Source organism: Indicator indicator, chromosome 17 (genome assembly GCF_027791375.1).
Source record: "Indicator indicator isolate 239-I01 chromosome 17, UM_Iind_1.1, whole genome shotgun sequence".
NCBI lineage: Eukaryota > Metazoa > Chordata > Aves > Piciformes > Indicatoridae > Indicator > Indicator indicator.
Genome location: NC_072026.1, coordinates 6,844,834 through 6,860,802, shown reverse-complemented (window position 1 = coordinate 6,860,802; position 15,969 = coordinate 6,844,834). Strand labels below are relative to the sequence as shown.

Here is a 15,969-nt window from a genome sequence, read left to right as displayed (position 1 = left end):
TGCTCCCTGAAATGTGCTTCTGTCCCCAGAATTCACCCAAGTGAAAAACAAAGAGACAAAAAGGAAATAAAGTGAAGCATAGCCAAATTGTGCAACATCACATTCTAAATTACCTTGTGCTTTGAATAATAAATTTTGACACATTCTGGATGTAAGGCACAAATTTCAAAGGTGAGGTAGTATGAAGAAAAGAATTCAGGAAAACAAACAACAAAACCCAAAACAACAAGAACAACCCCAAAAAACCAAAAGGCTGACCTGACCCTAACAGTGCCCAAAATTGACAGAGTTCATACTGAGTTCTGAACTTCCTGATTTGAAAATCCTTCTATTAAATTATCACACAGCCTAATCCAAAACACGATATGGACACCTAAAAAACTCCTGTGTTGTTCAAGATCATGGAGGAAGCATAAATAGCATTGCCACTCATCCAAAATAGGATTTCTAGAAAAGTGGAAAAGAAGTGCTGGTTTTTATTATCCCTTTTAATTAGCTAACTAGATAGCTATTCAGTTCCTCCTATTATAGAAGGACAAGCAGAGCCTCTCTCATACTGTTTCTGTCAGAATTCTTCAGATGCAGAAAAACAGTTTTCCCTGCTATTGCAGTAATTTTTATTTATAGACCACTTCTAATGTAAATATTGGCCTACAATCAAGTGCTAAGGAAGCTGACTGATTTAGCAATGGAGATGGAGTAGGAATGTAAAGGATTAGAGTGCTTAATGTACTGGAAAGAAGTTTATCAATACTGACAATTCTCACAGTGCTTAATCAAACATTTAAGACAAGTGGAGAAGCAGACAGTAAAGACTTTGGGGCTTTTGAACAATAAAAGCAAACAAACTGTCTTGTTAGAACATGTCAATTTATGGTGGAATATAGAAATGCCTATAATTTAGTTACTCTTTTCATATAACTAGTGGGTTTAGGTAACTACCTAAAGTATACTAGCTTTAAAATTACTGTAAGTAACTCCTGAGGAAAATTATGTAGAACTTTTCTCCTTTTTAAATCGAATTTCATTGTTAAGCTTCATTTACAACTTGGTAATTATTAAGGAGGATTATGGTTTTTTTTTTCTCTAAAAGGCAATTTATTAATGGATTTTTGAAAATCAACACATAATAACAGGCATAAAGCTCTGATTCTTCAGTAACATATCTTGTGTTTCCCTTACCAGAGCTTGAGTCTGGTCTACAGACAGAATCAGGACCAGAGCTGAGAGACAAATGCTGCTCTGCATGTCTCTGCAGGCTTAATTTGGGAAAAGTGGCTCACAGACCTGAACTGCCTGGGCTAGATCTCAAAAAACAAGTCTGCAAATTCTCTGCTTGAAATTTTGCCATTGATTCAGGGTATCTAGAATCCTATCTAAATGGCCAGTCTCAAACCCTACTGTAGTGTTGAGTAATATTCTTAGTGAAATACTGGATCCAATTCAAAGATAAAAGAGATTTCACTTTCTGGTTGATTTCAGCACTACTGAGATAACTCAGGTAACTCAACAGCAGTCATGTTTTACCATTGGGTTTACACTCATATCAGAATTCCCTTAACCTGACATTTGTTATCTTTATATCAGAAGTAAAGATCAGTAAATATTTTTAAGAAAACAACTGCTGTAAGACCAGAAACGTTAAGTTCCAATGTGAGAGAGAAATAGGAATATACTGCAGACTGTGTGAGGCAAGAGAAAGAGAAGGTAAATCCTTGAGATATCTCAGGAATCAGCTAAATAATAAAAATAAAGATAGATGCTTACCGAACTACTGGTAATATGACACCTACTACAATAACACATTTGTCATCCAGTTTAAATCTAACTCTCAGAAGGAATTTTTGTGCTATACAACAGCACAAACATCTTTTCTCTGTAGCTCTCGTTCCCTCAGATACTTAGCATTAAGGAAATTGAAAGGAACGAGAACACTGTAAATTTAAATTAGTTCTATGGCTCGTGATTAGTTTTGAGCAGGGGAAAAAAAAAAAAAAAAAAACACTTTTCCCTGAAGTGACAGTGTTCTTTCTACCTGGTAGCTGTGCATCCTCTGGCAGCCCTTGGGAAGGACCCGAAGGCTGAGGGCAGTGCAGAGTGCCCTCTCCTGGGTTAGGAAATCATCCCGCTAAACCAGCAGCGCAGCAGCCACGGCACCTTTGCTAAGCAGGGACATGTGATTACTGTTCCCTTTTACACTGGAGCATTAAGGTGTAGGTCTCTCCTGTTTCAGCAGACATCTTAGCTGTGAGTCAAGACCATCTGTACCAATTGTGTCTTGCATGAGCTTGAAAAAATCTTGGTTTTCTGCAGACTGACTAACTCTTTAGAAAGCTACATCTTTTTTTATTATGTTTTGCTATATTCATTGGAATAGGGTGTTTTCCCATGACACTCAAATCATTCCTCAGATCATTAAAAGCATATTCTTTACATGTTACTTAACTTTAGATAGGACTGGTTACATTTTCTCCATTCTCTGTATTCTTTTGTCCTGGACTGTTCCCAGTGAGTTACAAAACATGGATCTGACTGGTCCCTTCCCATGAGTTAGGTCTGCTCTGAATCCTTTTCACCTTCTAATATTTGTGGGAATGATCAGCTACAGATATTCAAGGTGATCAAATCCTGGACTAGTCTGATCTAGCCTAAGAGATCTGATTCCATGTACTTCCTATCTCTTTCAGAAAGTTTTCTTGCACTATGGTTATGCCCATTGGCTGAATCTCATCAACCGATGATTATCTTTCATCTCCAGTTCAAATATTCTCTAATAAATAAGTAGGACTGGATAATCTTATGGATTAAATGATCTCTATATGGTATGCTTCCAAATGCAAATCTTAACACTTCACTGGATATCCTTTAGACATGCCTTGTTTGTGAAGTTTTCAAGTTAAATCAAAGTCAAAGCGGAGTATGAGAGTTTTTTGAGATTAGACTATTTTCCAAGGAATCATGGAATCCTTTTCAAAAAGAAAATGAACATTATATCGATGGGATATTTTATACAATTGTGAATGAGTTGGACCAGAAAGACTGTGGCAGCTGACAGCAAGAATCAATAGCTAAAAGGAAAGCAACCCTTCCACAGAGGACATAAAGTGCCTACAAACTGCATGGTTTCTCATCTGGTTTCCTTTCTCTGCCAATAAATTATTCCCTTTGAAGCTATTTTTCCCCAGGTAGCTTCTCCTTCATCACACAGCATCCTCTTCCTCGTGTAGTAACCTCAGAATTCTTTACCAAATCCCCTCTTTCCCTTCAGGCTACCCTCACTGAGTAGAATTTTGTTTTCTTCTACCAGAATAAGGTTCTGTTTGGTAGATTTTTTTTCTCTTTTCTAACATGATAAGGGTTCTGAGACTCTCATCCACATTCAGACACAATGTTTACTCCACCTGGGAAAACCTCACACTCCTGTACCTCATCCCTGTCCCATGAGGCAAGAAGTACCATTCCCCAGAAATTGCCCTCCACATGTTCCTGATCAGCTCAAAGAAGGGAATCTAGTGGAATCAAAAGGCCTGCTTAACCAAGGAGAACTGGGTTTTAGCCAGATTCTTTGGATGAGAAAGGCAGTGGGCACACCAGAAGAAGAACTCATATGTCTCTCTAGATGAATATTGTGTGATTGGTCTACCTGTTTGAAAAATTACCTTGAAATACCTATTTCAGAAGTCCTTAACTTCTGTATCTTTGCATAAGTTCCTCTTCTGCAAATGTCAGATGTACTTGCGCTACTAGGAGAACAGTTACCTACAAAGTTGATGATGAGCTGACCATTGACATACATAATAGGAATATCAAGCATATGTTCAATTGTACACATCCCCAAGCAGTCAGAGAAGCAATAACAGAGAATTCTGATGGTGGTTAGTCATTAGTCTTTGCACTGTTCAGCAAGACTGGGAATTGAACAGTTCTTGGGAGATACCTCAACATCAGGTAATTGATTTGTGCTGTTACAGTAGAGGATGAGTGCTGATTATTAATTTAAATAGTGTAGTTATTTGTCACTCATGTTGAGGTCAGAATTGTGTCTTGAAGACAGTCATAATAATCTCTGGAGACATTCAAAACCCACCTGGATATGTTCCTGTAATAATAACTGATTCTTCAGTGATTTGTTTTTCTGTTGTTTCATGTCTACTGCATATGTATATGCATATATTTGCTTTACAAAAGGCTGTGAAGCATATATTGACCTCATTTATCAATACATGATAGAGAAAACTTAAAAAAAAAAAAAAAGGCAAGCAAAAAAAGAGCAGAGAGGATCTTCAGGTCTAGTGAGTTGCTGCCATGGCTGGCCATGTCTTCTCAATGGTAAACTGGGAGGGCTAAAGGAATTGAATCCTTTCCCTGATAAGACTGAGCTTATATTGACGTCTTCTAGATCAAATCATGTCCAACTCCTCAAACACAGCTCCACTCTCAAACTGTTTGCTCTAGTTTTCAAAGCTCTTTATGTTCCCTTCTTCTCTACTCTTAGCAGAGCTCAACTCCAAAATCTTCTTGCTCTCATACTTCAACAACATTAGGTGAGATTTTCAGATTTTGAGAATCAAGGTCAGTTTAGATTCACTTGTACTCCATCATACAGTTCTTTACCTTCCACTTGTTTACAGGAACTGAAGTTGCTATCAGAAATAAAACTTCCCTGTGATGTCTGAGCAAAGAATTGCAACGTCATTACAAGGTTTTCCCAACTTTTTCATCTCCTCACTGATGCAGATCTTTATACGGGTTTTGTGTTGCAAATCACAGAAGCCTCAATGACACTTGAGCTGCCTATTCGCATGGAGGGAAGTTTTCCCTGTTAACTAGTATGGGTAACTTCCCCCAAAGCAATTAATTTCAAATAAAATTAAATGGAAGTTTTGTCCCAGGAGAAAAAAAAAGAGAGAGAGAGAGAGAGACTTGCATTAATCATAATCTTTTAACTACTCTCAAGCAGGGAGATTACTTCAAATGATGACACTAGTGACTCCAGTTTGTGACTTAGGAGAACATTCTTAACAGGTTAAAATATTTCTTATTGTTCATCCCTATATAATCACAAAACCAAAGCAGGAGTAAAAGGGGATACAGACATCAAATAAAAAACTGCATTTTGTATTCAAACCACTTCTACTTAGAAGTGTGATTTAGTTTTCTGAGCAAGGAAAGCTGCTTTTGTTGAATATTTACATGTTTAAGATTGAAAAGGGTAATTATAAGAACCCCATCACAGAGAAAAACAATTCATATATATTTGATCACCCCTTCGAATTAGCCATGTAAGCTTTTTTCTAAACCAACAATGCAATAGGGAAAGAGAGAGAGAGAAATAAAGAGAAAGGAAAAAGAAAAGGGAGAAAGAATGACAGAAATAAAAATAAATAAATAGGAAAAATTAAAACAATAAAGGGGGTAAAGGGGATGAAGGGGGGATGGAGTGACACACAGCATCTCTGACTTTATTTGTTAAAGAGATCTCTGTGGTCCAGGTGAGCCAGTATGAGAACAGGACTTGTTTATGATAAAGCTTTGCACCTATTACATGTTCAAATCATCACTGAAAGATTATTTAAATTACAGTATATTGCATGGCTAATAACAGATTACATCTACTCGTTACACCTCATCATAGAAGTCTGGCTAGGGAGAAATCATGAAGGAGGAAAGCTGTGCTTTTTACCATTATGTTTCAGATTGGTAAGAAAATGAATATTACTTTTATGCTCAGGACAAATAAGTATGTTCAAAAACTAATGACCAAGCAAAATAATTTAAAAAATAACTCAAATTTTAAAGTCATTACATATAAAGTTAATTTTAAGTTTTAAAAGCAACAGTATGATTTCTAAAATAACCAAGATGTGTGAATTAAAAATAATGTGGGGAGAATGTATCTGCCCATGTGAGTCCTGAGGATAATGAAAGAACATTAATTTCAGTTCAGAAGAACTGGGGATAGTTTTTTACTGTAACTAAAAGACAGCAGGGTGTTATTCAGCATTTTGTTTACCTCAAGCTCCTCAGCTGTGTTTTGTTTTCTCTGAAAAATACACATGAAATGAGATGCACATGCTAAAATTTGTTATTTAATGTGCAGTGGAAACATTCAACTACCTATCTTACTTTTTTTTCATGTTTTACTAGTTCCTTTACTGAATATCATCTATTTGACTGCTTGATTTACCTAGAGAATGCTATAGTGAATACTATTGCTATTATAAAACACATAATATTAGTTAAATTATTATAATAAAAACAAAGGGAAATGGGAAGCCAGCCTGCCTGATCTTAGGCGCCTTTTTGTGCAACAGAGTTTATATTCCCCCTCTGTTTTTCCATTTTCTTTATATGAAATGAACAGCTGTAATTGAAAAGCAAGAAGCTCCATGGTTTATAGAAATAGGTGTTGTTAAGAGCCTTAGCCATCTAATTTTCTTCCTATTGCGGGGCAGGCTTCCTATTGTCTGTCCTTTAGAGCTAATTTCTTTTCTGATCAAAAGGCCCACATCATTGAAAAGGTAGTAATGACTATTCATTTGGCTGAAACCTCCATTCTGCAGCCTGCAAAGCTTTATTTAGAAACTGCTATTTCTTTCTAAAAGGAAAACCTCATTTGTGTCCTCTACAATGTCAATTAATGTAGAATATATTTTAATTATTTATCCTGGAGAGAAACCTTTCAGGATCTCAATTTACTCTGCCAGTGATACAGGCTGTAGCTCGAAACAATACGTGCCTTCAAAATTGTGTGTCAGGGAGTAGGAGTAAGGTGTGTTTTGATTTTAATTCGCTACTAATGAATAGTTTATTTGCAGCTAATTAGCAAGTTAGAGTTTTACAATTCATGTTTGATTTCTAATCTTACTTCTAAAGAAGGAGCCCAGCCGTCATTACCAGCAAATCAGGTGGGTTACTGGAGCTGTAGAGAAAACATTGTTGGAAAGATTCACGAAGTGTTAAATGGGCAAAACAGAGATGATTGTGTTAGGGTTTTTTCTTAAGAAGGCGTTCAGCGGCGTCTCACTTGTCACTAGTGCCAGGGAAAGAGCCGTTAAAGCACAGCAACAAGTGACCGTGGGGGACAGGAGATTTCCCGGCCCGGCGAGGCTCCTCGCACTGCGGCAGCGGCCGAGGGCGCGGGGAAAGGGCGCAGGCACTGCCCGGGGCAGCCGAGTCCCTGCGATAGAGGCGGGCTTGGGCAGGACTGCTCCACCCGAGCACCCCCATGTCACCGCACCACACGGCGGGCCCGGGCCAGCTGTGGTCCCGAGTCCCCCGGGGACTGCTAAGCACGCCGCTCGGCTCTGCCTGCCAGCGCTGTCCTGCCGGGGGGGGGGGGGGCAGGGGCGGCCCTGCTGCCGCGGGACACCGGGGGCTCGGGGAAGACCGGGAAGTGACCGGTATGGTGTCCTCCGCTGCGCAGGGGAGGGAAGAATTAATCGTGCGGGAGCCTAGACCTTAGACATTAGAATGATATCATCAAAGAATCATTTAGGTTGGAAAAGACCCTTATGATCATCGAGTCCAACTGTAAACCTGACACTGCCAAGTCTGCCACTAAACCATATCCCCATGCACTGCACGAGTCTTGCAAATCCCCGCAGGGATGGCGGCTCAACCAGTCCCCCGGGCAGCCTGCTTCCAGTGCTTGGTAGCGCCGAAAGAGTATACACTTGGTATTGTAGCAACGGAGGCAAGTTGCAGAAAGTTCCTGTTATTGTCGTGTCTCTTGGGAAAGAGATTCTTGCCAGGGGTCGGCACGGACAGCCTTGCAGCAGCTGCCCACCAGCGCAGGGGGCAGCGGTGGCCTCTTTAATATCACTTTTTGTGGTCTTTTTTTTTTTTTTTTTTTCCCCGAGGTGTTTTCGCTTGAAAACACGAGCCGAGCCTGTCGTTTTCTTGCAGGCTCTGCAACGAGCCCTGGCAGTTGTCCTGTGCTGGTGGTCCCCTCTACAACTCTGGTAATTGGTAACTTGGAGATGGAGAGAGTCCCTATTAACAATACCACCCCCCAGCCCCCTCATCTTTCCGCTCCCGCTGAAGCCAACCCCATGAGGCGATTGCCAGGAGGAGCTGTTTGTCAAAGGCTAATAAACAAATTCCTCCCGAACACCTGAACGAGGGCTAGAAACAACCCAATTAAGAATCGGGCTACCGGTTGTTTTTTGTAGCGGTGGAAACAATCTGTGCTCGAAAAGGGTCTATTCAGTGGGCACTCTGAGAGGTCTGTTTGCAGCACGCTATTGTCAGAAGCCAAGTAAAAGTTCAGCTGGGGGAAAAAAGTGATTAAACCAAATATTCACCACTATCGCCTTGAATGCACTGGGAGGCTCAATTCAACGGAATTGATCTGTACTCCGACAACGCTGCCAGGGTTTTACCTACGCACTTACGATTTTTGTTCTTAAATATTGTTAGGTTTAATGATGTCATCAAAAGTATCCCTTGCTTTCCCATATACATGAGAGAGAAGCAGAGACAACTGTAGTCTCCAGTGCAACATCCATATCCACGCGGTGAGGTACTGGAGAAGTCACGGAAAGGAGTTGGAGCTCGTTTGTCAGAACAAAATAGGGAATAAAAAAGTCTCATAATAACCTTGGGCTCCAAAACGAGGATGCAATGATTCATTTAACAGGCACGTTATCATGCTGGAAACTTCTCTGGAAAGACTTGGATTCGAGCCTTAAACCAGGGATGAAACAAAAGCACGTGAACATTTATCTTAAGCATCGCTAAAAGCCTGGGTATTTTCAGAGGATCATCCTAGTGAGGATCAGCAGAGTCCAAACGAAAGGGGCGTTCAGCTCCCTTGGCTGGGCAGGTCTTGAGAACAAGCTCTTGCTGAGCTCGGTCGGGAGTTAGGCAAAGCGCCAGGGGGGATGTTTTAATAATAGGATTAAAAGGGGCCGGTTTGGTGCATAGCGTTATTCTTTAAAAGCCAGCGATCTTCCCTGACTCAGTTCCAAGATTCCCCCAAACTCTGCTGGAGCTGCAATTAACATATATTAATGGCTGATGCGTATTAAGCGCTGGTTATGGAAGAAGCACTGTCCCTTTCAAATGTGCCTTTTTAACCATAGCGTTTCTCTTGCGTTCAGCTTAGGTTGTTCTGTAAAATTCTGATTTCGCTTCACACTCATTCGTCCCCAAAAGCAGAAGAAAAAAAAAAAAAAAGGGGGGGGGGGGGGGGGGTGGAGAGAGAGAAAGGAGAAAGTAAAGGTGGGCTTCTCTGCTTTGACAACTGTATTTACACGACTCCAAGCGTTCCCCGACTCCTACCGGACACACGGGCTCTTCGGTCCAGGACAGCTTCAACTCTAGTCCCGGCCACCGCCTAGGAATTAATTTAAGAAAATGGGTACGGGCTTGAGGCCCCCCCGCCCCCCCCTCCTCTGCTCCACTTATTGCTCTGGCTGGCTCCTCCTGCCCTTTCCCTACTTTACAGCAGCTCCATCCACTTTCCCAGGATGGGCAATACCAAGAAGCAGGTGAAAGCTTGAATCGTTTGTGGCCACCAAAGGGTGGTGTGATAAGACTTTTTAAAGCATTTCGTAGGTAACTTTAGGGAGCAGCAGCAGGCACAGCTGAGCTTGCCTCGCTCCCTTATCTCTCTCACGCCGCCGATCCGTGGGTTTCAGAGCACGGGGGGTAAGAAGGAACTGCTTTTTCTCTCCGGTCCCGTTTGTATTATTGGGAGCGGTGGGGTACGAGCACTGGCCGTAGCTCCGAGCCTGCCTTCCCTGTCCCAAGCTTTGCCTCACTCTTCTCCCTCGCACGGCACCCGCGGCCCCTTCCCGAGCCGCAGCTCCGGTCGCTGTCGGAGCTCCCGGTAGCAGGTGCGTTGGGGAGGAGCCACCCTAAATCTGAAGATGGTGGAGATCTGTGAGCTGCCGCAGCGCCTCAGCCTGCCCTGGCGAGCCCCGCTGCACGGCGTCCGCCTGCCGGGCTGCTCTCAGGCAGAGGGCTCACCCGCCGGGCAGGGCAATGTGGCTTCAGGGTAAAGCACTGCCACAAGGACGGACTCTGCCAGCTCTCTTTTCGGGTGCTGAAATCTCTTTAGAAATCCTATCGAGTTTCCTATGTCCACCCGTTACTAATGCCGGGGCAGAAGGCTTGGAGCAGCGTGGTCTTGCTCACCCTTTCTTCCGGAAAGAGAAATCAGACAGATTTTTAAAGTATTCCTCAGAAGATGTGGGGGATGAAAACTCTGAACAGTGGAATCATTATAAGAACCTATGCTGTGCGGAAATACACGAATCTATATTTACTTTTTCATTCAGTCAGGTTCAGTTCATCTATATCAGCGATGTTTCAAGAAAAATGCTTTTCTTTGAAATAACAGGGAACTTAAAATTACAAATAGTGTGGCCTTTGAGGGAAAAAATACATAACTGGGGTATCAGGCAGCACAATGACAAACTGAAGGACAAAGTAAGGCTGTAATATTTATTTAAATGTCAAAGGAAACACAGTTCGCGGGGCTTTCAGCATGTGCTCTGTGTACCACCTAATTTTTCGCTGTTTGGAAGTGCGTTCACCTCCTCCTACACACGTTTATACAAAGAATTTTCAAAGAATTGTCAGGACATACATCAGTTCACTTTCCAGCCCAGTCTGGCTTGAGGTGTCTGAAGATTTTCCAGTAATGCTGCAAAAGTTAAGACCGAACTACGGCCGAATTGTGCTTTTTAGTGTGATGCAGTTTGACACAACAGCTTCAGCTGTTCCCCTATCCTTTCGGGCTGCAAAATTTTGACTTCACTCAAGAGCACACCAGCAGCAAACCGAGTACCAACAGATAAAATGCTATCTACATCCCAGTTTGTCTCAAGTGAGATTTAATTTCCCTTCAATTTCGTCCAACAGATGATTTTGCCAAAAGAAAACCCTACAAAACGGGTGACATCTTAAACTGCTGAATCACAGGAGTGCTCAGATCCACTCTAATAAATATCCTACCGTAATACCAGCTCGTTTGGCTACCGCGACCGCGGGGCTACGCGGTGCCGTCCTACGCCCTGCTGAAGCCTTCACGGCCCGGCTCCCCCCTCCCTGATACAGCGGTCTTGGGGCGGGCTCTACTGGCTTGGGCTGTGCCTCCATGTTCAGCCTGGAGCCCTGCCTTGAAGGTATCTTCTGCCCCTGTACCGATTAACGCCATTGTCCCCATCGTCTTCTCCTAGGGCAGCACGAACGGCTGCCGAGCCGGGGAAGCTGCACCGATAGCGTCCCTCCCTGCCGGGCCTCCCGGTACGGGACATGATGTCCAGAGAAGTCTCTACTTCAAGTCCCTCGACCTTCCACTGCGCTCCGGAGCAGTTTGCTCAAATCTGCAGCGACGGAACCGACGGCGCTGCCCACCTCCTCCTGCACCGCCGCCCTCCCAGCGCGGCTCCAAGACTCCAGGCTCAGTTTGTCTCTAGTCCCCCAGTGTACCCCGGCCGGGAGGACCGTCCAGCTTCCCCAGATGGAGCTGGAGCGGAGCGCACGAGGAGGACAAGGAAGAGCAGGGACAGAGCAGCGCGCCAGTCTCCCCCCGCCCCGGCCCCGCGGTGCAGAGCAAGGCAGGCTGGGTATCTCGATGCCTGCGGTGCACTCAAGGAGATGCCAATCCTGTCCATGCGCCCGGGCAAGGAAGGAAGGGAGGAAGAAGGAAGGCAGGAAAGATGGAAGGGAAGGGGAGGAGAGGGACGGAAAGGAGAGCCCATGATTGACAGCTTCAGTGAGCTCTGCTCCACTCACACAGTCTCCACCGAAGTTTTCTTTCACACGAAGGGAACTTTGTTGTTGCCATGAAACGTGGGGGGGGGGGGGAGGGGTTGGGGTAGCAAGCGCCATCACCTCCCCCCACTCTCTTTGGGCAGCTGAGTGAAAAAGTTCCAGTAGCAATAGGGTGGGCGCAGGTAGGGACAGCCTGGAGCGCCCTACCGGCAGCGAGCCCAGCCCCGTTCGCAACCGCACCACCGGCTGCCCCGAAGGGCAGCCGCGCGGCAGCCCCTCTCCCACCGAGACGGAGTGGCCAGCGGCCGTACCCGGCCCCGGCAGGCTCATGCGGCTTCTTTCCCTGCAGAGAGTTCGGAAGTAGAAGAGTTCGCTCCGTCCCCATCCATTTCATCCGCTCCGGGATGGTGTCTGTGCACCATGGGCTCGCTCTATCTTCAGGCAGTTTCTCCGGGCTTGAAACAGGGCTGCGCAATCACCTAGGAGCCCCAAATCTCTCTGTGCCAGATAAACGCTCGGCTCCGGCTCGCAACGCAGCGCTCTGACCCGTTCTTCCTCCCCGCTTCCCCGGAGGGCAGCCCCAGCCCGCCTTACTCCCGAGCCCGCTTCTCTTCCCGCAGCGCGACGGGCTGCTACAGCTGCCCCACTGGCCTCTGCCCCATCCCCGCCTCTCAGGCCGCCAGCCCGGAGATGGGGGCAGGTGCAAAACTCGGGGACGCGCCAGAGGGGAGGGTCCGGCACCAGCAACCCCCAAACGCAAACTTTTCGGCTTCCCCCGCCCCCGTCGCTGGTCAGTTACCGGCGTCGGGGCTGTCGGGAACCACTCGCTGATTGGCTGCTGCCCGCTCATTTATAGCCCGTCAATCAAACACCCCCGGGACTGTTTGCGCTTCGCTTGGTGCTGCCCGCGGGAAACGCTCTGCAGGCGCTGCAACTGCACCTACACCTCCTTCATCACCTTCTCGGGGAACCGCGCCTCCGCCTGCCGGAAAAACTTCCTTCTCCCGCAGCGGCAGCTGCTCAGGCAGGTTTTGTTTTGGTTTTGTTTTGTTTTTCTTTTAATTGTTGTTAACTTGTTCTCTGTAATCTGGTGCTCGCCTGCCCGCTACCCTGGCGCACCTCTTACCGGCTCCAGCTATGTATAGCATGCTGGAGACTGAGATCAAGACGCCGCAGCCCACGCCGGGTAGTGCCGGGGGCAATCCCGTTCCGGGAAGCAATGGCAAAAGCAGTAGCGGCGGTGGAGCCAGCAACGGAGCGGGAGCCGGATCGGACCAGGACCGGGTAAAGCGCCCCATGAACGCCTTCATGGTGTGGTCGCGCGGCCAGCGTCGGAAGATGGCACAGGAGAACCCCAAGATGCACAACTCCGAGATCAGCAAGCGCCTCGGGGCCGACTGGAAGTTGCTGAGCGACGCCGAAAAGCGGCCCTTCATCGACGAGGCCAAGCGACTGCGGGCCGTGCACATGAAGGAGTATCCGGATTACAAATACCGGCCCCGAAGGAAGACCAAGACTTTGTTGAAGAAGGACAAATACTCATTGCCAGGCAATTTACTGGCCCCAGGCGGGGGCAACGCGGTGAGCAGCCCCGTTGGGGTGGGGCAGAGGATTGACACGTACGCTCACATGAACGGCTGGACCAACGGGGCTTACTCACTGATGCAAGACCAGCTGGGCTACAGCCAGCACCCGGGCATGAACAGCCCCCAGCTGCAGCAGATGCACCGTTACGACATGACGGGCCTGCAGTACAGCCCCATGATGTCCACGGCCCAGACTTACATGAACGCCGCCTCCACCTACAGCATGTCCCCCGCCGCCTACGGTCAGCAGCCCTCCACGGCCATGAGCCTGGGCTCTATGGGCTCCGTGGTGAAATCGGAGCCCAGCTCGCCGCCTCCTGCCATCACTTCTCACTCGCAGAGGGCCTGCCTGGGAGACCTGCGAGATATGATCAGCATGTACCTGCCCCCGGGGGGGGATGCCACAGACCCTTCCGCCCTGCAGGGCAGCAGGTTACACAGCGTCCACCAGCACTACCAGAGTGCCGGGACTGGCGTGAATGGTACCGTACCACTAACTCACATATAAACTTGGCTGCTCCGGACGGCTCTCCATCTTAATCCCTAACCCCACCAGCGCTCCCTGACTTCACTGGGACGTACGGCAGTATTGCTCGGCTTAGCAGACAATACTAACTTTGGAGACATTTGAAAAAGGAAATCCCTTAGTTGTGTCCCTTTTTTTTGGTAAAAAAAGTATTCCAGCAAGCTGTTGTTTTAATAGAGCACAACTCCTAGAAGCCGCTGTGAAGTTTTCAAACCACGGCTACTTCTTTCCTGGTTTCTGCTAGGTTGAGCACTGTTTTATTAGGTGAAAAGTTTTTAAAATATCTTGCATCTTCCAGTTCGATTTCTGGCGTTGAAATAACAGATATAGATATATATATATATATAAAAAGACCGGTGGGCTTTTGTTTTTGAACTCGTTCACGTTATCGTGATTTCTTAAGTGTTTTGTTCTTCCCACCGTACCGAGCCTCACTTGGTTTCTATTCACAGTCTGTAGCTTTCACGAGTTTTGAAAGTTTTGTTCCTTACAAAAGGGGGAGGTGGGAGAGAGCTGTGCGGGTCGCAAACGCGTTTTTTTATTTATAGTAAGTTGTGTGTCTTGATTTTTCTTAAGCTGTAAACTTATGTAAATTGTTTTGTGAATTTTACTGTGAACCATGTTTTGACATATCAGATTAAGAAACGTTTTAGTTTTGTTTACCGGATTTCTTAAAAGTCACCGAAATACTCCTTCCCCCTCCCTTTCCCTAGTCCTTGTTTGCTTCCTTCTTCCAAACGAAGAGAGATCAATAAATTTTATATGGGGCACGTCGTCGGTCTCCGGGCGGTTTGTGCGGGGCCAGGCACGCTGTCGATGGCTCGGCGGCGGCGCGGAGCGGGCGCGGAGGGCTGCGTTCCGTGGATCCTCGCTGTAGCTGCCGCCAGACCCCTCAGTCCGGGAGCTGCTATCGCTTTTCGGCTGGATATCTGTGCCTGCCGCGCCGCGCTGTTTGTTTGGTGGGTGTTTGTGTTTTGTTTGTTTTTTGTTTTTTTTTTTTTTTTTTTTTTTTTTTTTTTTTTTTTTTTTTTTTTTTGTCTGGGGTGGGGAGTGCTCCTTCCAGTTTATTTTCATCTAAAGAAAAGCGGGACGCGGCTCAGGGGAGCGTCGCTACGCTGCTGGGGCTTCTGTGAGCTGCCGACCACTTGTTGCCTCCACCCGGCTGGTTTCCCTCGGCCGGCGGGAAGGGATGGGGGATTACACGTCTGAGCCTCGGGGTTTTTTGTTTGTTTGCTGTCTTTTTCTCTCTGGAGGATTTGCCTAGAAACCCGAGCTCATCTGAAATAGTTACAAAAGTAAAACCCGTTGGGGAACTCTTAATTAGAGCCTATTAAAAATGAATGGCTACAGGAGTCCCCAGAGGAAATAAATAATTCAGTCTGTTCAATATGTTTGACCACCGTGTTCTAAGTCCGGACAACTTTTGCCTTTATTTTTTCCCTTTTTTTTTCTTCCCCCTAGGGGTCTCCGCTATTCCTGGCCGTACTTCTGCAGGCGCTGCGGAACAGCCTCGAGCTGTAGCCGCCGCAGAACCCCGGGGCCAGGGGCCAAGCTGGTCGCGGGTGCAAGTCGTGATCTTGGCCGATCCCCCAACCGCGCCTCAGCTCCTGGCTTCGAGCAGTGGCCGGAGGGACCCAAGTCTGCTCCATAGCCGCCCTTCCCGATGGTCAGTGTATTTCGCAGTGCGACCCCCCACTCCAGCCTTAGCTTGTAGTTTACTTCCAAGCTGTTAGTACAGAAAGAAAGGGGATGGGATTAAGCTTTTGTTGTTTGGTTTGGTCTTGGTAAAGGGGCCTGCTCTGCTCGTCCCTAATGAAGAGCGGCTTCGGGGGCACTTCGCTCCCCGCCGCTGTCTGCCTGCAGCGGCCGATCTCTGCCAGGGGCTCCGGGAGCTGTACTCTCCTTCCCGCTGTTTTTCTCTCTGCCCGGCTCCTTTCCCCGCCGGCCGGGCCTGCTACCTCCTGGACCCGCAGCCCGGACGCCCTGGCAGTGGCTCCTGTCTTATTTTCCTCTGAGATCCACGGCCAGACTCGGTCAGGGCCTTTCTCTACTTCCAAGAGGAAAAGTCTAGGTTCTGCAAACCACGCTGAGAGGCTTCTGTGATGCGGGGTGCCTGATTTCTAGCTGCCT

General features: G+C 46.5%; 1 protein-coding gene across 2 annotated transcripts; it reads left to right on the top strand.

Moving 5' to 3' along the window:
* The first annotated feature begins 12,834 nt into the window (after positions 1-12,834).
* LOC128972621 (transcription factor SOX-3-like) lies at positions 12,835-13,821 on the top strand. Of its 2 annotated transcripts, XM_054388695.1 has the most exons (2): positions 12,865-12,958; positions 12,992-13,821. In XM_054388695.1, the coding sequence occupies exons 1-2, from the start codon at positions 12,865-12,867 to the stop codon at positions 13,819-13,821; spliced, it is 924 nt and encodes a 307-aa protein (XP_054244670.1). The 2 variants fall into 2 exon arrangements, with proteins under 2 accessions (XP_054244671.1, XP_054244670.1); XM_054388696.1 differs by having other exon boundaries at positions 12,835-13,821.
* Positions 13,822-15,969: the final 2,148 nt, after the last annotated feature.

Coding starts and splice junctions, on each gene's coding strand:
- LOC128972621 (XM_054388696.1), top strand. CDS start 12,865: ATGTATAGCATGCTGGAGACTGAGATCAAGACGCCGCAGCCCACGCCG.